At 33.9% G+C, this 26,364-nt stretch overlaps 1 protein-coding gene across 1 annotated transcript; it reads right to left on the reverse strand.

The window, feature by feature from the left end:
• Positions 1-10,308: 10,308 nt before the first annotated feature.
• On the reverse strand, positions 10,309-11,053 carry LOC120217985. The gene is made up of 2 exons (XM_039215005.1): positions 10,992-11,053; positions 10,309-10,890 (listed from the first exon to the last, which is right to left on the reverse strand). Exons 1-2 carry the CDS (start codon positions 11,051-11,053, stop codon positions 10,401-10,403), a joined length of 552 nt encoding a protein of 183 aa, XP_039070936.1. The 3' UTR covers positions 10,309-10,400.
• Positions 11,054-26,364: the final 15,311 nt, after the last annotated feature.

The raw sequence follows: 26,364 nt of genomic DNA on the forward strand, positions 1-26,364 counted from the left end.
TTAATTTTTGTAATACCCTCATCCTCAATCACTTTCATCACACCAAATTCTCTCAATTTCTCTCAAATACTCTTATATTCTCTGTTTAAGGTATATTTTATTATATTTTTAATATTGTGTATTTAATTTATTTAAGTATTTTAAGTTATTTAATATTTTTCTTATATAATTTTTTTTGCAGAAATATAATGGAAGACGGTCTACTTCGCTTGGATAGAAATCATATATCTCGACACTTTGCTGATACGGTAACATTTTAATGTTTTAATTTAATTTAAATTATTAGTAATAATTTGTTGATTTATTTAATGCATGATTATTAGATTAAGAATTAATTTTTGTAATTATTTATTTTTAGGAGAAGGACCGTGTATTAGATCCTTTTATTAAGAACCTTAAGTTAGTGATACCTAGTTGTGTCTTGTCGTATTTAGTAGAGGCTGGATTTGGTTACATAGGTAGATATCAGGGTTACTATAAGATAGAACCAGACCTTATCTCTGTCTTAGTAGAGCGGTGGAGGCCGGAGACCCACATATTCCATCTTCCGTGCGGAGAGTGCACGATTACACTTGAGGATGTTGTTATGCACCTGAGGCTTTCGGTGGATGGAGATGTTATATCAGGGATCGCACAGGGTTCCTGGACTACTTTGTGCAGGGAAAATTTAGGACGTGTCCCGGAAAGTTTTAACGGTGGTCGGATACCGTTAAATTGGTTAGATGCCAATTTTCGGGAGTTGAGCGAGGACGCGTCTGAGGATGAAGTTAAAATGTATGCACGGGCATGCATACTTCAGCTGATAGGAGGGTTGCTGATGCTGGACAAATCGCGCAACCAAGTTCACTGCATGTGGTTGTGACATCTGAGTGACTTTCATCTAGTCGGATCATTCAGTTAGGGTTCGACAGTTTTGGCTTTGTTGTATAGGGAGATGTGTCGAGCCATTGACTACAGGCGTAATGCTATCGGCGGATGTCTCCTGCTGCTGCAGTCTTGGGCATGGTATCGATTGTCCTTTTTATGTCCCGTTGTGAAGAACCCATTCGTATTTCCACTACTCCTAATGTAATTATAAAACTATTAATAATTTTATAAAGCGTATAATAAATTTTTTTCATTTTAATGTTTAAAAATTGATTTTAGATTATAATTATATAATTAGATTATTCTTTTGATAAAAATTATATATATTTGTTTTAGTTTGAATGAGTGTCATATTCTACTGATGATGTGAGGGAGGTGATCTCACCTGAGTTGAGGGGCCCATCAGATGTTTGGATGGCGATGGTCCCCCTAATCTGTTATGCGATCGTCGAGTGGCATTTCACTGATCGCGTGCTATGACAATTTGGTTGTTTTCAACCAATTCTGGAAGCACCTCACAATATGGACGAGTTGCATAGCACAGATAAACGCGGCAAGACAGATATAGATTGGCTGGTGAGGCATCATGAGTGGATCGTGTTGTGGGAGGATCGACATCGGCGCTTTCCCCGTAGAGAGCCCATTTTTTATGACCTCTTTATGGTTGCTAACGGTTATTATGAGTGGTTTAACAGTAACGGGAAACCATTTCTGCTTCCCGATGATGCATGAGGGTAGACCTTTTCGCGATGTCGACAGAGACATTCACTGACACATCACCATCATCCCCCGACTTATGGACAGAGAGTAGATGCTTCTGGTTCATCCTCAGCTGCACCAGCAGGACCTTCACAGCAGCCACTGTATCCAGCGACTTACATACCACAGCCATATATGATGCCTCCACCGCCTTTCCATTACCAGATGTCGCTGTCGCCGCTTTCACCTGGTTTTATGACCCCGCCACCGTCACCGTCACAAATGACCCCTCCTTTAGGCTATTATGGGTCTATGTTTACAGATCTGACTTAGGGTTCATATACTGGATATTTGGCGGGTTCAGCCTCATCACCCATGGTCGCAGCACAGACACCTCTTGTACATTTTTCACACTCAGCGATGTCTGGGTTTTATGAGTTTTCCCAGTATTCGCAGGCCGGTGGGATAGTTAGTCATACACCTCGAGGGTCCTTATTCTATGGAGGTGCTTCATCGTCATCAGCTCCTCATCAACCTAATATACCTACTCAGGAGAAGGAGGAGGAAGAGGAGGAGGAGGATGACGACGATGACAGCGAGGAGTCACAACATGTGATACGAAGAAATCCTCCTCGAGACCGACAGCCACCGCCTTACGGAAGACATTCGCGTCGCAGACATCGATAGATTTTTTTATTATATTTGTATTTAGTTTATTTGACTTTTTAATTGTAATTTTTTATTATTTCTCATTTAATACTTACTTTATTTTGTTAAATTTGTTGGACTTTTTTTTAATGTATTTCAGTTAATTTTGTTTATTACCATTTAATATCAGTTATTGTAATTTGGTTATCATTTACCATTTAATACTTATTGTAAGTTTGTTGTATTTAAAATTATTTGAAATACCAAATTGTTATTAGTTTGATAAAATTTAATGATTGTGTTCGATAACTTTCTTAAGTTTGTCACTTGTTATCTCTTTTATTATAATCACATATAACGCATACGTCCTATCTCGTATTATTGTATCGTTTTTTTAATCTTCATCAGCGATTATCGAATAACATTAACTTGAAGTAAATGCAAATTAAAGTACAAGAATTATTATTTGATAAACAAATACATCATTTCTTCATCAATTGTTACTTGATGGCAACAGAATTGGACATGTTTTTCTAATGTGTTATGGGTTTCTACAATGCCCACATCTTCTGTCTTGTCTAGATCTTTCTCGAATATCCATATCGCAATGAATTCGATTTGATTTTGGATGACTATGCTCCCTCAATAAACTCGGATTTGGTACAATCGAAAGCTAATCTTAAACCTCATCAGGGTCTTTGTCATTACCTATGGGGGAAACTCAAATTCGTATACCTTAAAAACTTCATATAGTAGGTATACGAGATCCACAAAATGGTTATAGTCTTGACGTGTATGCGAGCAAACTGCTATCATATGAGAGCATGGATACTTCAGAGCTTGAAAAAACCCATAGTCGCGCGTTCTGTCCCTTAGATTTACTCTTAACGACACAGCTTCAATCCCTTGAAGAGGTCGCGGTAAGTCTGTGACACGAAACATTTCATGCCTTCTAGAGAAGCTTGTTACAGACATTCCATTTGATGCAGAATTTTTTTTCTGTAGATCTGCAACTAATATAGGGTGATAGACATGACCGTCTTGCATCCAGGTTTGAGCTTGTCCCCCGAGCTTTACAAAAAACGCCCCCAAACAAAAATATGTAATCTTTACCAAAGTCGCTACTGGTAAGTGACGTGCACCCTTTAAGGTTGAATTGATTGCCTCTGCCAAGTTGGTTGTCATGTGTCCATATCAATATCCACCATCATATGCGTTCGTCCACATTTTTTTATCGATGAGGCTGATGTAATCGTATCTTTCCTCGTTCTTCGTCCGCAAATCTTGAAGCATTGATTCAAACGTTCGAGGAAGTAGTTCGTAACCTGATCAAAAAATGTATAACTTACTAACATGCTTTCTTTGCAAAATCAAAACGATCGAAAGAAAACAAACTACATCAGTTTCACTTACCCATGCACACAATTAATTGACGCTCATCATTCTTCTTGTACATTCCATGGTAGTTCTCAGAAATGTGTAGGAGACAATGCCTATGTTGGACAAAGGGTGGTTGCCACATTGGACCCAAAGACTCCATTGCTGCTTTGATCCCAGCTCCGCGATCTGAAATGACACAGATGTTTTTCCTCGTGATAACATGTGCACGTAAATTTCAGAGGAAAAAAGCCCAAGAATATGTATCTTCTCCTTCAACAAGAGCAAAAGCAACTGGAAAAATGTTGCGATTTCCATATTGGAAAACTGCCAATAATAAAACTTGCTTGTATTTTCCATACAAGAAAGTCTCGTCGATCTGGACCACAGGCTTGCAGTATTTGACATCATTAACGCACTGTAGGTAACTCCAAAAAAATCGGTAGAATTGGCATCGATCGCGAAGAACTCGGTCATTAAGGTATGCATAGGAAGTTTCGAAGTCCACAATTGTCCCAGGATTCAACGTCCGCACTAGCCTAAACCAACCTGGAAGTTCATTATAAGATGCATCCCATTCGCCATGAAATTTGACAATGACATTTTGTTTTGCCAACCAAGATTTTTTATAGGAGACAATGTACTCATACTACGATTGTATAGCTGAAATCAACACTGCAACAGCTATATGAGAGCTTGTTTTTACCATGGGCATGATGGCTTGGCATATCATTTCAGAGTCCAAGTTGGGATGATCTTGGTTGACCCCTCCAGCACAACATGTGTGAGGACCGTTGTATACTGTTAGTTTCTATATGTTGTTTTTCCTCTTCATTTTTGATACGTGAACCATCCAATTGCATCCGTTTTCGTGTCGAGCACATTAGCATACATATTTTTCGGTCATGGATCGGTTGACTCTGGACTGAACAAAATTACGGATATTGTAATTTTTTATAGCCATCACCGCTTCTTATTTGCTTGAAAACTCCATGCCTAAAGATAACTCACCATTATTTATTGATGAGTAATATCCATAGTCACCGAGATGAGGCATATCCGCAAATTCTATCCCTTACATTGCACCATAATCAGCTTCATACATGTGTGCAGGAGGCTCAGTTTGTGCCACATTTCCTGGAACTTCATCATCATCGGAGTTGAATTGCGGTAATTCTGGGTGAATGAATAGTCTAGTCTCAGCACCATCCGCATCAGGCTCACGAAGCGGTTCTTCTGGTGGAGATGATGGTTCCTCCATGCGCTCCACTTTTATGTCAAAGAACCTACTACTTGCACGCCTTCCCCTTGAACTAGAAGGCATATCGACATTGAGATCGAAAAAGCTCGCAGTCGAATGCCTCCCCCTGGAGCTTGAAGCCATCGTGTCAAATAGAAACTACACAGATGGTTGCGTCGATGGCATCTCCATATTAAGGTCAAACGGATTTGCAGATGAATGTTTTCCCTTTGAACTGGACGCGATGTTGCCATACGAATTGTTCGTCGACCCACCTCGGTACCTATTATAAGGAGTTGCGGATGAATATCTCCTCATTATGGCATTAAAATCATTACACATTAATGTCGTCGGGCTGTCAACTTGATCAACTTGTTCAGCCAACCCATAGTGAGAGCTTAATGATTGACCCCGAACGATATACAGTTGAATAAAATTTACATACAGTTCAATATCGGCGTCTGAATAATTACTTTGAGCTTCAACAATCATTTCAACATCATCATTGTTCAAAAGTTTAAACGCTGTATAAGTTAATGGCAACAATGATGTTGGAAATCTGTACTGCAACGACGACATTCTTCTACTACTTCCAACATGAATCTTCCTCGAAATCTTCGTTATCATCTCCTCAAGAGTTATATTTCTCTTCAATGATATTTTAACACGCTCATTTGATACGAAAACAACGTCGGTTTCATCTTCTCTAATTTCACCATCATAATAAACAATAACGTGTCATTCTTTGAGTTTAAAAGTGCGGCAATATTATATCTGTAAAAAAATAACTGAAACAATGTTGATAAAATAAATAATATATGAACGAAAATATAACAGAATAAAATTTTTACACATAAACGTAAATAATTTAAATAATATAATTTTATATTATTACATGTACCACAAAACTATTTCGATGTATATTCCCGCTTTCTAATTTTACAAACACATAAATTAATTGACAACAATTAGTATAATATATTTTTTCAAATAATCATAATAAACAATAAGTATAATAAAAAAATTTATCACAAAATTACCTTATAACGAAAAATCGCACGAATTTCTAAATCAAATATGAGATAGTTGCCAGAATTATTAACTCGTTGATGGAATTGTTGTATTAATTTATAAGTTCAAAGGAGAGATGTGAGGAACTTAACCGGGGGAGAAGGGTATTTATAGCCGAGAAAAGTTGCTATAATTATACAAGGTGCGGTAGTTGCACCGCGCCTTATATAATTATATCAGTTAAAGGTATGGCGCGGCCCCTGCCCCGCGCTATATATAATTATGTCAGAGATTTAAAGGTAAGGCGCGGCCCCTGACCCGCGCTATACCCTACGTGGCATAAGACGCGCTCCAAGGGTCGCGCTATACCCACATGTAGTCCATGTCAGCATATAGCGTGGTTCAGGGGGGCGCCTTACCCCACGTAGCGCCAAATCAGCATATAGCGCGGTGCAGGGGGCACGCTTTATGCAAAGGGTGTTAGATCGAGAAATATAGTCTAAACGGTGTTAGATCGATAAATATACCGGTCACAGATTATTTTTCAGGAAAAATGCCGAAATACACTAAAAATGTTGCAGTAAGTTAATAATTTATAGAGTATATGGTTAAAAAATTTCACTTATATATTTCAATATTTTAAATACAATATTCCAATAGCTTTTTATTAAGGTACGTACTCATAACTTAAAATTGTTTTGGTATAATGTTTGATTAAATAATAATTTTAATTTATGCTTTTTTACTGATAATTTAGTCTTACATTTCATTTTGAGATAATTTTTTTTCATGAATGGAAGAGGGTAGTCAACAAATTATCAGCACCATCAAATAGGGATTTTTTTGTTCTAAAATGAAATTTCAGAGGTTAAAATGTTAAAAAAAAAAAGAAAAAAAAGTTAGAGTGACTATTAATCAAACGTTAGAGGTCATTTTCCATTAAAATAAAACTTTATGAGCTAAAATGTTTTAAAAGAATAAAAGTCAAAATGACTATTTAATCAAACGATAAAAAATATTTTTGACATTAAGTCAATTGTTTTTTAAGAGTATGAGATATGATGCTTCAATCTTTCTTGTTTTGATTAATCTGAGATGATTTTAAGGTAGTATTCAGGGACGGAGTCAAAATTGAATCATGAGGGAGGCAAATTGTTTAACTTTAAAATAAATAGGTCTTAAAAAATAATTAAACCGTAAAAGCTAAGAGATCAAGGGTTTAGTTTCACTAAATTTAAAATTCAAAGGTCTTAAAAAGTAATTAAACCATATAAATTCGAGGTAAAGGTTTAATTCCATTAATTTTAAAACTAATAATGTCCTAAAAAATAATTATACCAACAAATTTCGGAAAGGAAAAAAGCTTAATTATAATAGTTTCAAAACTATCACTGACCTAAAATATAATTAGACCATTGTTCCTCCCATTTATAACGTACATTCATCTTTAATAATATATGTGTGGAAGACTCAACTATTTTACAATAAATGTTTAAAAATCCATACAGACAATGTCATTTAACTACCGATTTTGTTTGATCCTCGCTTTAAACTTAAATTAAATACGTTTAAAAATGTTAAAAATTAAAGGGTAAAGTATAGTAATGGTCATTGAACATTTCTGAAGCTTACATTTAGGTCCCCTAACTTTTAAAACTTACAATATAGTCCCCTAACATTTAATCCATTTGCAATATGGTCCCCGCGCACCTATGAAAATTAGGGTAAATTATATAAATGGTCACTAAACTTTTTAGGTACTTGAATTTAGGTCCCCCAGCTTTTAAAACTTACAAAACAATCCTCAATTTTATTCTAAACCACAAATTCCAAAGTAATTCAATTTTATTCTAAACCCTAAATTCTAAAATAATTCAATTACATTCTAAAACCCAAATTCTAAAATATTTTAATTTCTGTCTTTTTTATAAACGACGCCAATGTCACTAAATTATTAATTAATTTACTTTTTATATTTAAAAACATATGATATTTTTTAAATATTAATTTAAAGACATGAAAATTTTTCAATAGTAAGAATATATGATAATAATTCATTTATTTATAAATAAATATATTTCTAATTATTTGTGTATGTTTTTATATCTAATCATATGTGTTAATATATTTTATATCTTTCATATAAATATTAAGACTACATAAATAGTAGAGTCAAAATTTTATATATGAGTTATGTTAATTATAGTAATGATGTATAAATATATTTTATTTTTATATTATTTCTATTATAATTAAAATATAAATATTACCATGATAATTAAATATTTATTTACTTATTACATCGAATATTTTTTGTAGAAAAATTATTTAATAAAATCATAAAATACACAATAAAAAATAAACACTGAAGTTGACTACTTCAAAAATAAAATAAAAAAAATCAATAATTTAATATAATATACCCTAAGTTGATGATAACAATCAACTCAAAAGAGATGGGGTTTGTGCTATGTTTTCGTAACGTACGTAAACTTTCTATTTCATTGTCTTATATTCTTTTAGTTCTAGCACGATCTATTTTTTAATTTTCTAATACACTTAACAAAATTATATTATAACTCGTTAAGTGGTTTCATAGGTAAAAAATGTTATTTTCTTTAAAAGTTTTAAATTCAAACAATTGTGTTTGTAGGGTATATCTATATTATTAATAAATTAAAAATTTTGAATAAATACTATCTTATAATCACATCAAACTATTAAAAAACTAAATTATAATTGAAATAAATAAAAATTATAAGGATGTCAATTGGGGATTTTGATTCTTAATTTTTTCATTGAGAGATTGTGCTTTTTTTTATTCAATTTCTTCCATAATCATTTTTTTATATTTAAATTATTGAAGGTCGCTAAATTTACATTTACGAGGAGAGAGTTTATTTTTTTCTTCACAAAAGTAAAGAAATCAAAACGCTATCACGTTCTTAAAGATAATCTAGTATATTCCTCCTTAAATTGAAATATTTTAGAATTTGGGTTTTAGAATGTAATTGAATTATTTTGAAATTTAGGGTTTAGAATGAAATTGAATTACTTTGGAATTTGGGGTTTATAATGAAATTGAGGAATGTTTTGTAAGTTTTAAAAAGTTAGGGGACCTAAATTCAAGTACCTGAAAAGTTCAGTGACCATTTATATAATTTACCCTAATTTTCATAGGTGCGGGACCATATTGCAAGTGGATTAAATGTTGGGGGACTGTATTACAAGTTTTAAAAGTTGAGGGACCTAAATGCAAGCTTCAGAAATGTTCAGTGACCATTACTATACTTTACCCAAAATTAAACATACTTTTGTTGGATATATATTTATATATGAAACTAACATTAAAATCCGAATAATGTACCATCTCTCTTGGAGAAAGCCCCGGAAGAGGTTACATTTTAGAGATAAGATCATTGTCCACTGCATTTACTGTGCTTACCAGAAATTTTGAATCCCCCCAAGTCCTTTACCTAGATGGATATATGAGCAGGAAGAGCAACAGGTTTTTGTAAAATTAATAGATGCAATAATATTTGGAAGACTTGTCGGTGGAGCCTATACATCCACTGAGAAAATATACACATACATATATGATTATAGGTTCATAAATCATCCAACCATAATCTCTGGGCTGCATTTATGAATTCTTGAAACCATGATACCCCTCTCGACCAAAAGGGAAATAAAATGTCCTGAAAGCCTCAAATTCCAAGACTTCAATTTTATTTGGATAAGAGAGGGGAGTATCATATAAAAGTATGCATCGGACCGTTTGCCGGAAAGTTCGTTTATTTATTAAACGAATAAACATAAACAAGATTTTTTTTGTTCGTTAAATAAAAGTATACATTTCTTAAGGAACAAACACGAACAAGAAATTATGTTCATTTAGTTGATCTTGTTCATTCGTTTGTTCAATTAAAGTTAAACGAATGAATATGAATATACCTTGTTCGGTTCGTTTATGGCATATATGAACTACATCGGTTGTGAATGTATATCAGCTGAGTGGAGCATGATATCAGGCATGGTCTAGGGTAGCACAAAGTTCACACAATTCTCAATAATGTTAGTAATATCCTTTAATTGAAAAGCCTTTGAAGCAGTGATGCCATAAATAGGTGGTCCAGAAGAAATCCTTGCATTTGGTCCCCCTTCTTCAATTTAATGAAATCTCAATTGTCAAGTACCAGAGCAGTGGCTTGAACCTTAATTACTGGCCACAATAGGTTGCAAGATTGAGAACTTGTAACCAACCTATATAATAATCTTTGACAAATTCCACCTACAACACTTAATGAATCATATGCTACAAAGAGAAGAATGAGGATATCTTAAACATTTTCACAGTAAGCCATAGAAGCTTTTCTTTCTCCGAAACACTTGGAAACAAAGAAAAGAAAGCTTAAATAAAAGACGAAGATAATAGCAGAAAGGAGAATATGAACTTGATCAGTTGAAATTCCAACAAATAAATTTGTTTTCTCAGCATCATTTGCCGAAACTGGGGAAGAATAAAATGCATCTTCTAGCAACAACAAAAGAAAAAAAGTTACAGTAGAGAAGTGCCACAAATGACCACCACTGCGTAAATGCTGAAATCTGTGAAAAGTGCTCGGATTGTCCGATAGGTCACTAACCCTCTCTCCAAAAGGATAACTGTTACATCCCAGTTTTCTTTATCATCTTGAGATGCTGCAGGTTTCTCTTCCTCAGCCTCCCCAGAGACTCCTTTCCTGTCCAGAAACAGTCGGCTGAGCGCAGTGGTGAAATCGGTCAGTAAGATTATGTAAAGAGGCTTTGAGGATACGTTGCTATCAACCGTGCCTATCCTAAGTCCAAGCAAGAGAAAATTATGAGAAAGTACACAAAATGCTATCACTTGGGCACATAAACTGCGTGCTCTTTCAGAGGCTATAATGCAGGAATTCAGTAGTTTTGAAGAAAATAAAGTAGCTTGATTCCTGCTTGTTTTTTGGAGTGATTCAGTGTTGGTTGATGCTTTTCGTTTCGCGAGAGGAAGTCTCGTGTTTATCGGTCCCCTTGTTCAGTAATTCAGCTTGGCTCCCAATATCTAGGGAGTTTGCACTTGATATTTCATGCATGCCACCTTGTTTAAGAGTACTAGAAGTAGAGGCTTCACTCAGTCCCACGGGTGCAGCTGCAAAATTCAAATAGAAGTAATGAAAGTGTGATGTTATCCATCTTCCATATAACATAAAAAAATTATGCTACTGAATACTGATATTCGAATTCAAAATTCATCACTTTCGTGGATTTTTTTTTTCCAAATCAGTTGTCATTCCAGGTTCTACAAGATTCATTGGGGAAAGGTTGATGACAATGTTGTACCCAAGAGAATGTATTAAAGTTTCAACTTCAGTCCATGAACTAATCAAAGATGATTGGAATTGGTATTAAGTTGTAAAATTTCAACAGATATACATGGCATGAACTAACCTTAAAGATGATACAGCAGTATTGCTCTAAAACTGTACCAGAAGCATTCAAAATTGTATAATTTCAAACAGGTCTTCTGAAATAATTAACAATGGCGATAAAAACCAGTTATAAAAAACAAATTCTGTAATAGTAATCGATACCAAGCGATGAGTCAGTTCATGTTAAAGCAACGCTATGCTCTTAGAATGTTACACTACCTGCAGGGAACGGCAACGACGATTAGCTATAACTCGAACAAATCAGTTTAACACTTGAATCAAAATGAGTAACTATCATCAGAATCTGAAAAAAGAAGAAATCTATACAAGTAGGTGTATACAGAGCCAAGAACAACCTCTTATAGATATGGTTCTTTCTCATGAAAAATTGACGTTGCAATATCAAAACATATTAGACTAACAAAAGGTGCCAATTTCATCATGAAGGAATTAAGCATTACACACATTTCGTACCACTAATATCATGAGATTGATTGGTTTCCGGTGACTGATCATCATCGTCGCTGAAGAATACCTTACGATCTCGAGCATCGAAGCTTTCTTTCTTTACATCTGTCAGAAAACATGTTACTAAGCCTATAAGCAGCGCCTCCCATTGTTTTCATTTCATGTTCTTTAAGATTCAATGATTAGCATTTAAGATGATACATGGACAAATTTGACATGAAGCAGGCTCCATTGACAAATTTGAGGTTGTTTAGAAGATTTCAGGGCTATTAATCTAAAACTAAGAATCATAAACAAAAATCCAGTCTCCAAACTTTCAGAATTAGCTGAAATATGGATCTAATTACCAATGGGAACCCATCAAAGATGAGAAGCCATTAAGCAAACAAAGAGGTTACCGCTAGATGATGGAGTGGGATGATGTTCTCGGGATTGTGGACGTGCGGACCGGATCTGAGACATCCGATTCAGCCCTTTCTCTGCATTTTTTCCTTCTCCTTTCCTCTTTCTCACTGCTCGTTTCCATTTCTCTCTCTCCCTCCCTCTGCTTCTGGTTGTTTCATTCTAAAATAATGTATGTTAGTTATTCTGTTAGGAATTTCAGGGAAACTCGTTGCCTCCTTTGTCTCCCATTATTTGTAGACATCCACGACTTTAACTTTGTTCAATCCAACAGGGATAAACGATGAGAGTCTACAAAGCGCTGAACCTTATAAATATGAAGCAAGCTGCAACATTTCATCATGCGCATATGAAAATTTTGACGATGGATGTCTATAATTACGTTTTTCTCTATTTTTCAATGCCTCACTATTTTTTGCACAACAGGGGATTCTGATCCCTCTATACCAACACATGAAATTTATATCGAACGTACCTCTTTCATGTATAAAAAATTGTAAGATATATATATATATATATATATATATATATATATTTAAATTTAAATTAAATAGTATATAATATTATAAATAATTAAATTTAAATTTAAATATAAATTGAAATAATTTAATTTGACTTATACAAATTTTATAAATCCCACTCATAAAAGAATCAAATTAAATCTAAGTTACAAAACATGAATTTAAATAAGAGAAAATAACCTCAGTGACCAAAAATGCCTTATAATATACGATTTTAACCAATTTTTTTTGGATTTGTCAAAATGACCAACTAAATCGCAATGTGATCGATAATTCGCAACGCGATCTCCGGTATCGTAAATCAGTTTGCAGATTCGCAACGCGATTCTGACTATCGCATTGCGATTTCCCAAATTCGCGTTGCGATTTTCCTAATTCGCAATGCGAATACGTAAATCGCAACGCGAATTTGGAAAATCGCATTGCGATTACGTAAAATCGCAATGCGAATATGTAAATCACAATGCGATTTACATAGCGCCATTCGTATTAACGCGTATTTTTTTTCAAATTCCAAACACGAATATATTAATATATCGGAACACTGAACCGTCCACAGTATATCCCGTAATCGCAATTCATAACCTAAAACCCTAAATCACAACTCAGTCTCATCTCCATCTTTCACTCTCTAAGGCGACATCCGTCCCCATCTCCGACGAAATCAGTCCCCACGACGATAACAATCTCCATCTCCGGCGAAATCATTCACGGTCAGAAATGGAAAATCAACAAAATCAACCACCGAGGGTTAGATTTTTTTTAATTATTTTTATTTTGAAATTTTTGCATTATTATTAGGTTTTTCATATTGAAATTGATGATAAGTTTACTGGTGTTTTCAATAATAGATTAATCATTTCACTTAGATTGCTTATTATATTCATTCGATTGCTGCCAATACTGCTAAACTGTTTAGTCTTTAACCCTGTGAAGTTAATATTTGTCTTTGTTTTGTCTTTTGGTTGAAGTAATGCAATCCATTCAAGTTTCTTTCAATTTTAATATTTGAAACCGAGAATGACTATCGCAACGAGTGAATCGCAACGCGAAAATGACTATCGCAATGCGAATTTGACTATCGCAACGAGAGAATCGCAATGCGATTTTTATTTTGCGTTGCGATAGTCAAATTCGCGTTGCGATAGTCATTTTCGTGTTGCGATTTTCATTTTCGTGTTGCGATTTAAAGTTTCAGAAACTATTCTTCTTCTGCAAATTAAAATTTGAATGAATTGCATTACTTTAACCAAAAAACAAATACTAAATTCACAGTGTTGCAAATTTAAATTTGAAGAATAAACTACTATTATTTATGTTTATTGTTCATATCTTCACAGTGTAGTTTTTGGTATATCTAAATTGGTATGTTTATTGTTTTTGCAGAACTTTTATTCGGCTCAATTGACCTTAAGAAATAAAGTAAGCCTGGCCAAAACAATTACGTCGAAGCTTTCACCTACACAAAGAAAAATATTTGAGGATACTTGCTTCGGGCCATGGCTGAAAGTACAACATCCGGGTGGAGATGCTATGTTGACCCATCTGTTTCTTCAAACCATGACTAGCGATCTACCAGAGACTATACAACGTCGTGATGAAGAGATATGGTTTGATTTTCCACCGGCGTATACGTGTTTTGGGCGGGAGGAGTTTTGCTTAATCACCGGTCTATGCTTCGGACACGATGATGTAGATCGGTACACTAGACATATTACCCGCCTATCATGGTTTTCCCGGGTTTTTCCTAAACAGTCAACGGAGAAGTTGAATTTACACGTGGAAGACTTGATGAGATTATTGAATAAGAAAGATGGTTTTACTCGGATGGATGACATCGATGTTGTCCGAGTATACCTTCTAATACTTTTGCAAGCTGGCTTTTTAGGCAGATAGGCCCGACAACCTATTCCTAATGATCTAATTAAATTGGTAGAGGACCTAAATGCATGGAACCTGTTTCCGTGGGGTTCGTATCTATGGAGAGCTACATGGAATAAGTTGTCGTCTGCCTTTAATGATCGAAAAAGTTTGTGTGGCGATGGTTCCAAATACACTTTGTCAGGCTTTATTTGGGCCTTTAAGGTAATAATTTTTATATAATGTTTCCAAAATTATAATTAATTCTTTAACAATTACTAATGTTTGTTATTATATTGTTTGTAGATTTGGATATTTAAGGCCTTTCTCGCCATGCAGACATATGCATTAAAAACTTCTAATGATATTCCTAGGGCTATTTCCTGGAAGAGGAAACGGTCCTTACAGCAATGGGAAGATTTACTACCGTATACTACAATAAATAATGTAAGTTAACACAAATACTATCATATGTTTATAAACAAGTTATTACTAGTACATGTTTAACTTTGTTTGAGCTTTTATATTGTTAGGAGGCCAACACTCCATTACAGAGGCTGACACCCACGGAAGCTGAGCTTGCCACTGATTGGTGGCAAGCTAGTAAGCTTTTTTTTGATGGCACGGATGATGAGCAGCCACCACTTCGAGAGCCATCACCTGATCGACCCGAATATACATCTCCACAACGAGAGTCATCACATATTCTGTCACATCATTGAGACTCTTCTCCACCATCACCTCATGATAGGCGACCGGCAAAGATGCCACGACGTTTATCTCCCTGTTCTCCACCTCCACGGGATGAGTTAGGGGAGTTACGTAATGAGGTCAATGCCTTGCGTGAGGAGGTCGGTACTTTACGCGATGACAATGGTGCATGGCGTGTTAAGGTGTCTACTTTACGTGGTGGGGTAGCAGCTCTACATGAGATTGTAGCATCGTTGCAGAACGAGGTTCATACTCTACGCAATGAGGTAAGTTTAATATTTTTCATATTTAACTTGATGATAAATTTACTCGTAATTTCACTTAGATTGCTTAGTAAATTCATTCGGTTGCTGCCAATGCTGTTTAACTGTTTATTCTTTAACCCTGTGAAGTTAGTATTTGTTTTTGGTTGTCTTTGGTTGAAGTAATGCAATCCATTCAAGTTTCAATTTGCAGAAGAAGAATAGTTTACTATCGCAATGCGAAAATGACTATCGCAATGCGAAAATGACTATCGCAACGAGAGAATCGCAATGCGAAAATGACTATCGCAATGCGAAAATGATTGCGATTCTCTCGTTGCGATAGTCAAATTCGCATTGCGATAGTCATTTTCGCGTTGCGATTTTCATTTCGCATTGCGATTCTCTCGTTGCGATAGTCATTTTCGCGTTGCGATAGTCATTTTCACGTTGCGATAGTCATTTTCGCGTTGCTATAGTCATTTGCAGATTCTATTCTTCTTCTGCAAATTGAAACTTGAATGAATTACATTACTTCAACCAAAAGACAAATACTAACTTCACAGTGTTGAAAATTTAAGTTTCAAGAATAAACTACTACTCTTTATGTTGTCATTGAATCTGCACTAAACCTATATGTTGTCCTTTTAAATGTTTATATAAGTGCTTACTTCTGGAATGTTATCTGATGCATTTTGTGAACAATGATATAATAATGACTTGGGTTAATACCGTGCAAGTTTGAAATATATTTGTCTTTGTTCTCACTGTTTAATATCATGTCTGTTTATTTACTGATTTATGTATTAATTTATTTTTAGCGGCCCGCTAAGGTGGATGCTCTACGTCGGGTTTTTCTTGCAAGACGGAGTTCACGCATCAGATGGCGTGCATGTGCCATTACGTCTCCGTTCACCCCAATAGTGCGAAGAATCCGTAAGAAAAAGCCCGACTCACCTGTCATCGTTCAAGAGGCCTCCCCTATCGTTCAAGAGGCCCCTATCATCCCTCAAGAGTCTCCTCCCACCGTTCAAGAGGCCACTGTCATCGTTGAAGAGGTCTCTCCCAACATTCTAGAGCCCGATTCATACGGCGTAATATATCGAATTATTGATAAGCCCCCTCACATGCCGGACATGATGGATGACTGTTGCCTTTCGTATAAGTTACCGGCCAGTACCATTCCGGCAGATGAAGTGGAGAGGAAACAACTACCGGAAACAATTCTAGATAATACCCTTTGGGCTAAGACCGCAGTTGATTTTTATCTACATGAGCGGAGCCAAGGGTGTTACGCTGACATATACAAACTCAACGATGATATGCATTTGTTGATTGAACGGTCTTGGTGGGGTGTATTATTAGGGGTTGAAGACAACGGCTATTTCGATGGGGGGGTAAGTCTTATATTTCTTATATTTCAGTTTGATTAATTTTTTTTAAAATTTATGTAATTCACTAATATATGTCTTTTTTTTGTAAAACAGCATATTGATGTATGGGTGACACATCTTCTAATTGTAAGGAAATTGAAGAAAAATATTAAAAAAACGTGATATACAATTATGCCGACGTCTTTTCACGTAGTTCACTTGAATAATCAACTATAGGAATCATATGTGTTGGCTAATGGATAAGCTAAACTTTATTCTGCATGGTGGGAGGTCGATAAGGTTAGTATATTTGTTTAAATATTTTAAAGGTGTTCATAAATAAGTGCACAATTTGAATTATTACATTTCGATGCAGGTGTTTATCCATGTTTTGGACCGTACTCATTGGCTTCTCGTCGAGCTTCAGCTCCCATCCCTAAAGACAATAGTATATGACAGCATGATAAATTAAATATCGTTGTCTGATTTGAGAGATATGATTAAGGGATGGAGCTCTCATTTGGCTAAATTCTTGGATGCAATTGATTATTGGACTAAGTCTGGAAACAAGTAGCCAAAGAAGTTCAATGTTACAGTTATCAGAGATGAGACCGCGCCACAACAAACGAAGGAAGCCAGAGGGGATTGTGGTCTTCTCGTATGCATGTGCTTGGAGTGTTTGACGACATGAAGTACACATTTTCTACCTCCCAACGATAGAGATAGAGGTGCAGTAGGCTTGTGGTTTCGGTATTTTATGGCTAGAGCGATATATGCGAGACACTGCCTACCTGCATCCGCGTTATGAAAGTGTCCATAAACAATTTGTAAGTCAAATGCAAGTGTTGTTAAACATATTTACTCTTTTTGGTTTGAAAATGTTTGGTTAAGTAGCTAGAATTCAATAATTTGTTGTTTGTAGGTTTTAGATGTGTAGAAAGTGTTGTTGATTCAATGTTTGGTTTCTGCAGGTTAATCCTGAAGTGAGCTGCGTGAAATGGATGTATTGGTGCAAAAGTTGATTTCATTATTATTTTTTGATTGTTTAATTGATTTGTAAAAGATGATTTGTAAATGTTGATTTGTTTAATTGATGTGTACATAATATTTGTGCTTGTTTAATTGATTGAAATGTAATAGTTGATTTGTTGATTTCAATCTGCATTATGTTGAATGCAAAACAGACTATCGCAACGCGGAAATGACTATCGCAATGAGAGAATCGCAATGCGAAATGAAAATCGCAACGGGTGAATCGCAATGCGAAAATAAAAATCGCAACACGAAACTAATTTCGCGTTGTGATTTTCATTTTCGCATTGCGATTCACCCGTTGCGATTTTCATTTCGCATTGCGATTTTCATTTCGCATTGCGATTCTCTCATTGCGAGTCATTTCCGCGTTGCGATAGTCAATTCCGCATTGCGATAGTCATTTCCGTGTTGCGATAGTCATATTCGCGTTGCGATTTCTGCGTTGCGATAGTCAAATGAATGTCTAATAAGTGATAACAACTGAACATATCATAGCAATGTGCAAACTCAAGTTACTAATACATGCCTAACTGAAAATGTTAAAAGTTCACACATAATATACATATAATACAACGTTTGCATTTAAAAATCACCTAAGTTAATAGTCCCAAAAGGTGAAGCCGGTTGTGATTGGGATTTTGATGAGGATCCATATTTTGGTAGAGGAAAATATGATTGTGATGGCACTGGTGATCCACATGTCAACCTTGTATGACCACTTTCCTTGCACCGACTACATGTTGATATCTTCTTCTCTTCACCCTTAGACGGTATACGATCGTGACTTTTTAGTCGGCCAAGTAGCCTTCTGTCCATGGCTGGTGGCAAAACTGTTTGTAAGTCATCTGGTATGTCCTACTCAGAAGGATGTGGAATAGGGCAGACAATCTCGCCATAAGTCTGTCGATATACTTCTGTAGTGTAGCAATCCATAGCGTATGCGCTTGAATCATCTTGGTTTAGATGAAGAGAAACTTTTATAACATGGCCACACGGATAACCAGATGTTTGCCATTTCATACAACTACACGTCTTTGCATTTAGATCGACAAGCCCATTTAAGTTATTATCCAGTACTTCAAACAAAGTGTTTGAACATGGTTCAAATCTCCATGACGTTGACTTCACAACACGTTTCATTATCTTTTTTTCTGTCCATGGTGTAACACGATGTTCCAATGTTCCTGTAAATTTAAATAAATAATACTTAGTAAAATATATGATAAGTTACAAATTTAAAGAAATAATACCTGCATGGTTTCTTTTCTTGTAGTACCACTGTTGAATAGAGGCTCGAAAAAACTCCATTAACATAGTAATGGGTAATTTTCGTGAATGACGACTTAGAGCATTGATTGATTCTGCACTATTAGACGTCATGAAACCATATCTTGCTCCAAGTTGATGTACTCTTGACCATCTTTCAAACCCGACATCTTCTAGTGTTTGAGCACACTGAGGCAAAACACGTCTTAAACAGTTTATATGCTTATTAAAATCCACTTCCCGATAAGCTTTTACAGCCTTCCAGTATGTCCATTTGTGATTTTTTATACCAGCATACATTGATTTTAGATTTCTATACAAATGAACACCACAAAGTCCATGAAAAGCATTTGGGAAACACCTTCTAACATCGTTGTCAATTGAGTTTGCCCTATCGAATATGATTGTCAGATTGCTAATAGGACCTATGCAATCCCTAAGATGCCCCATAAACCAAGTCCATGAATCAGAGGTTTCAGATTTGCCAACCCCGTAAGCTATTGGCAGTATCCCATTGTTAGCATCCATGGCTACTGCTAATAAGTTTACTCCAAGGTATCGACCTTTTAAATGTGCTCCGTCAACTATAATAACTGGGCGCATGCAATTAATAAACGAACGAATCTACAAAATCATATACACAAGAAATATAATCATTTAAATGTGAAATGCATGTAACTAACAAAAATGAGTCAACAAAATTATATTAATTTACTAACCGCAGCACCAATGGCGATAAACAGCAACTCAAAGCGTCCATATCTATCTGTTTTGATATGAGTTACCGACCCAGGATTTTTCAGCTTTAAATTGTGACAATAAGCCGGCAGTTGGGCAAACAATGCTTCTGGCGACCCCCTCAACAATTCCAATGCATAACATTTGGCTCTCCAAGCTTGAGAATATGAGATACTAATCTTGAACCGAGCATTCATGTCAGTCATAATTTCATGTCTCCGATATACCCTACCATTCAAAAACATTAACTCAGCCAGAAAACCACCCAACACCTTTTTGTTTGCCTGTCTATGGTGAGGAAAAACTTGGGTTCTTGAACATGTATGTTTATCAATAAAAGTCCTAACTTGAAATATTTCGCAATCTTTTATCCTCTTTGCAATCATACGCCACATACAGTTTTTGTCAATCATACACCTTGTTTCGAAATGATCTTTGCTTGATTTATTAACTTTTAGTTGATAGCCATCTTCCACACATTTCGTATACAAAGCTATCTTCAAGTCTTTCTTTGTATCAAAACAATCATCTTTCTTGATACGAATAATTTTTGTGTAACAATCAACTGCTATCTTTACCAACTCTTCTTCCGGTATCTGAAGTAATTTTGGCATATTCCAGTTATACTCCCGTGGCATTTTCTTCGGGGACTTTTCTTTGGGGATTTCTTCTTTTTCTTCTTCAGTGTTACATGAATTACAGAATGAATGTTCAACATGTTCATTTACAGTCATAACTTCCTCCTCATTATCATCAACAACATCTTCCTCGGCAACGGCTGTTTCATCATCAAAATTCGGGTATTGACCAATATCAAAATCATTATACGCAGGGTCTGTTTCTTCTTCTGAAAAATCATCAAAAATCTGAGTATTGACCAAGATCAAAGTCCGGGTATTGACCAAGATCAAATTTTGAATACTGACTAGTACTCACAATTTTTTCTGTTGGCTTATCATCGTCTAACTGGTCAATACGAAAACCGGAATTTGGTGCTGAAAGTTGATTGGGATTTGGATTAGGGAAAGGTTGTGGGTTTTGAGATTGTGTTTGGTATTGGAAATGTGGTGAAACAATATTTCCTTGGTGAAGAAATTGTGGTGGAACCATTAAATTTTGAGCACCATAAACTGGGGTTGAAAAACTTAGTTGATTACTACCCGCTACTGACCCAACTTCACTACTTCTAGGTTCAACAACATACAATGAAACATCATCACTTGAAACACTAATGTAAGCAATGAATCGTTCAACATCTTCATTGTCGGTTAACAAATAAACTTTACCATTTCTCTGATAAGATAGCCTAAACCCACTTAGGGGCTCTAAATTCAATTTATTTGCAACACGTAACATTAGAGTTTCATAAGTTAACTTTTTTAATGACAGTTTTAGTTGAAGATTCATGGGTAAATGCATATATTGTAAAACACCATGAACATTCTCCCATTACCCTCCAAAACACAAATCTATCCAAACATAATCAATATTAGATGATTTCATTATTGTAAATTAATTTACTAAACAAACGAGCTGCGAAACTAAAACATGTTGCTGGATGGGGAAGGATGTCGTTGGATATAGGAACGGATGTCGCCGGAGAGAGTGATAGATGGAGATGTAATGAGTTGCGATTTAGGGATTTAGGTTATGAGTTGTTGCTGCTGCGTAGTTATATACCCAAAACATTTGTGTTGCGAAATTAAAACCTATTGCGAATTCAGAAATCGAGTTGTGAATTTGAAATTCAGTATTGCGATAGTTAGAATCTCGTTGCGATTTACAGATTCGCATTGCGATTTACGTATTCGCATTGCGATTTTCCAAATTCGCGCTGCGATTTACGTATTCGCATTGCGAATTAGGAAAATCGCAACGCGAATTTGGGAAATCGCAATGCGATAGTCAGAATCGCGTTGCGAATCTGGAAACTAATTTGCGATACTGGAGATCGCGTTGCGAATTATCGATCACATTGCGATTTAGTTGGTCATTTTGGCAAATCCAAAAAAATTTGGTTAAAATCGTATATTATAAGGCATTTTTGATCACTGAGGTTATTTTCTCTTTAAATAATTTAAATTTCTTTTTATCAATTTGAATAATTAAAATTCTTTTATTCAATTAGATTCGATCGAACAATTACTCTAACCAAATCTTTTCATATAACAGAATAATGGATTTGTAGCGCATTAAAAGAATGCTTAGATATCATAGCGCATTAAATGAATGCTTAGATATCACATTGATGTTTAGATGTCATATTTATTATAATCATATGGCATAATTTTAAGAAAGACACTAAAGATTAATTTGACAAATGAAATGAAAGTGTAGTGACTAAGTTAAAAAAAATTATAAAATGAACGAAGTGAGGATTTTACTAAATTAAGCCATTTTAGGTATTTTTAGCTATGTTAGAGGTGAGAGTTAATTTTTTTGAGTTATTCTAGTTGATGGGTCTTATTTTATATAATTTTAATTTTATTTGAAATTTTTTCGAATTCAGTTGAGTTATTTGAGTTTCTATTTAAGTTCACTTGTAAATATTTATAATATTATGATACTATTTGATTCGAATTTAAACAATTTTGTATAATCATATACAATACATATATATTTTATCATATTTGATATATATATATATCATACAGAGTCGAGAGACTCTAATCAAACCTAAAAATTAATTCACTAATTACTAAAAAAATTGAGTTATTCGAATTCTATTTATAAATAAACTTGAAATTATGACTCGAAGTCAATTCAAGTCGAGTTTTTCTAATTCGAAAATATCAATTTTCGAGTCAAAATTTTTTTTACTCGCCACTAAAAGAATTATGTAAAAAAATAACTTAATATAAAAAAATTGCTCAAACTATATATCTTTTTCACATGTATGTGTCTAAATTTTTTTGTTAATATAAATGTCTAATGTTACAATTATTACTATTTTAAGTATTTATATCATAACTCGTTAAAATATAATGTTAATCACTCTATGACACATAATATGTAATTTTTTAATTTCATTATTATTTAAAAAAGATAAAATATTTCTAAAATATCAAAAAAAATCCCAAATTTCTAAATTTCCTAACCCCTAAATTCTCTTATCGTCCCCCGCTCTCGTCGTTGCCGTCATCAGTCATCATCACCATCGCTGGTCACCAGCCGCTGCCACCATCATCGGTTATATACACTGCCGTAAATACTCCCACACAATACACCCTCACGTAGCCACGTTAAATATGAGAAACGAGATGGCCGACAAGGAATTCCTCTTCTTTTCTTTTAATAATTCCCCAAGAGTAGGACAAAAAGGCTGTTACGATTCATGCTATCAAATAGGCGATTCTATTATCCCCTGTTCTCTTTGCTCTTGCTTGAGAATGGCTTCAAATCTTAGCTTGAGAAAGGCGTGGATTTTGGGTGTTCCTGCTGTGATTTTGGGATTTGGTTTTTGGGTTTTATTGGTTAGGGATTCTGATGTGAATCTCATGTTCTATAAATGGGCTGTTTGTACCGGCCGAGAATCCGATGGTTGCCGACGCCGGGGGGAGGCTGCGTGGGGGCTCTGTGAGGTTTTTATTAATTTTGGAGTATTTTATAAAAAATAGAAAAGTAGGGTTTTTAAAAAAAAAGAAATTATAATTTTAAAAAAAATTAAAAGAAAATATCAAGTAATATTGATTGATTTACTTAATTTTAATGAATTTTTTAACGATTACCTTGTAGACATTTTAACGGTAACATATGAAATGTTAGACATTTAAATTAACTAAAAAAATTAGACATTTAAATAGAAAAAGATGCATAGATTAAACACTTAATTTTATATTAAGCCAACAAAATTTTAGTAAATTAACTATTGGCCCCTCCTTTCTTTTCTTTGGTTAAATAATTTTTAAGTCTTTCTTAATTTTAAAATAGACAAATTAGGCCACAATCTAATCTTTTAAATTTGGAATCGATTTAAAAAAAAACTTCCGTAGTTTATGTAACAACCTAAATTTACAAGTCAACATTAAGCGATAACCTAAGATGGTTATAGATTGAATGAAGATTGAAGAATATGTTTACATTCAATTGACAAGGTGTGAATTAAATCAGAAGAGTTTTGGGGTCAATTAACAATAAAAATAAGATTGTTGAGTCGAGATTAAAAATAAAAAGATTAAAAACTTATTGAATAAGTTTAATAATTAAAAGGAGTGTTGTTGAGGTATTGAATTAGAGCAGTTACATATGGGATGTATTGTCAATAATCAAGGAAGATTATTAACAAATATTATCTTGTAATCCTATTATATTATTAAAAAATTAAAATACTACAAGGATAATTGTAACATTGATGAAAAAGAAACTAAAATCCATTGACTTTTTTCTCCTATTTGGACGTATGGGAAATTTATCTCGAATATGATCTTGAATCCTTTCTCCTCTCCGATATCATATATATATATATATATATATAGTAAGTAAAATTCTTTTAGTTTTACATAAATTTAGAATTGTTGGATGAGTGAAACTAGATGATTGAGATTAGCAATATTAAATGAGAAGATATTCACTGAAAAAAATAAAAAATCAATCTCAGTTATATATTTTCACTCATCTATCAGTTCTAAATATATATAAAATTAAAGAGTTTTATATTGTGTAAGTAGATCGTAATCCTATATATATAGGCTTAATATAAAAAAATATTTAAACTATACCATTTTTTTTTCAAAGTGGTGCCTAATTTTTTTTTGGTCAATCCAGTGTCTAATGTTATAAACATTATCACTTTAGATGTCTCGACCAGAACAATCGTCAAAAACTCCGTTAACTGTAATTTTGATTTTTTAAGTAAAAAAAATTATATTTAAAAAAACTCTAATTTTTTAAAATTACAAAAAAGACCCAAATCCCTAAAAACTCAAATCCCTAAAAACTCAAATCCCTAATCCTAACCCTAATGTTACCTCCCTTATCGACCACAGTCGCCAACGCTGACGCCACCCTTGCCATCTCCCTTGTCTGTCGTCATCAAGCTTGTTGTCAATATGGCCATTGGATTCGCTGTGTGTCGCGAATTCCAACCATTTGGTTCATCAATTTTATCGTCAATTTTATCGTCGAGTAGGGTTTTTGGGTGGCTGATCATCGGGCAATTGACTGTCAAGCGGAGGCACTTTTGGGGTTAGGCTTGATTGACGACAACAGTAGCAAAAGCGACGGTCGGGCTTGTTATAGTTGAAATTAAGATTTTCAATTTTTTGGGTTTTTTTAAAGATTTGCAAAGTTTTTAGGTTTTTTTAAGATTTTCAAATTTTTTGAGATTTTTTTTAATAAAAAATATTTTTTAAGTTTTTTATTTTAAATAAAATTTTAAAAATTATATAAATACAATATGTGTCACTTAACGAAATATTTTAACAACTGTTACACACCTAAAGTAGAAACGTTAGACACCTAAATTGATAAAAAAAAAAATAGCCGCCATTTTAATAAACGATATAGTTTAAGCTCTTTATATATATATATATATATATATATATATATATATATGACTTTAAGCAGGAGAAAATACACAAATACTACAAAAATCAACGAATTAACATTTTAATCGGTTTAACATTAGTTTCATAAATAGTTCTTGCAAGCGGAACCTATGTATTAAATAAAATAACAGGGCTACATTTGATTACATAAATATTAGGGTAAACTACATGTTTAATACATAAACTAATAATATTATTCTGTTTTAGTACTTAAACTTTCATTTGTTTCAAAATCATACCTAATGTTGGCATTTTTAATATGTAAATTATATCATTCATCAGTCAACTATCTTCTCACTCCTATTTTGTTCACTAAAGCTTAAAAATTTTCAATTTAACTACTTAACTTTCAAATTGCTCATGTTTTAATCACTAATTTATTTTATTAATAAATTTTATGACATGACATTTTTATTATTTTATTAATATATAATTAAAATAAAAAATTAAATTTGAAAGTTAGAGTGGTTAAATTAGGAGTAATTTGAAAGTTAAGCAATTAAATTAAAAACTTTAGTGACTAAAATAGGAGTGAGAAGATAGTTGAAAGATGAATTATGTAATTTACCCTTAAAAAAGTTCCATGTTATAACAGTTCCGCTAAGTTTTTAACAGTGAGGTACCAAAACAAAACAAAAAATAAACATTAATTATTATTTTGAAACAAATAAAAATTTAAGTATCAAAATGAGATAAAAGTAATAGTTTATGTACTAAATATGTAGTACCCTAAATATTAATAAGGGAATTTTTCACAAGGAAATATATTTTTAACTATGATGGAAAAAGACAACATTACCCTCAGTAAAGCAAAAGCGAGGCTTTCATTTTTGACTTGGCCTATAAATTCCAAGCCATGCTTACTTTGTTCTCCACCAAAATATTTGCTAAACAGTAGGAAGGAACAATAAAA

This window comes from Hibiscus syriacus, unplaced genomic scaffold (genome assembly GCF_006381635.1).
Source record: "Hibiscus syriacus cultivar Baekdansim isolate YM2019G1 unplaced genomic scaffold, ASM638163v2 tig00110194_pilon, whole genome shotgun sequence".
NCBI lineage: Eukaryota > Viridiplantae > Streptophyta > Magnoliopsida > Malvales > Malvaceae > Hibiscus > Hibiscus syriacus.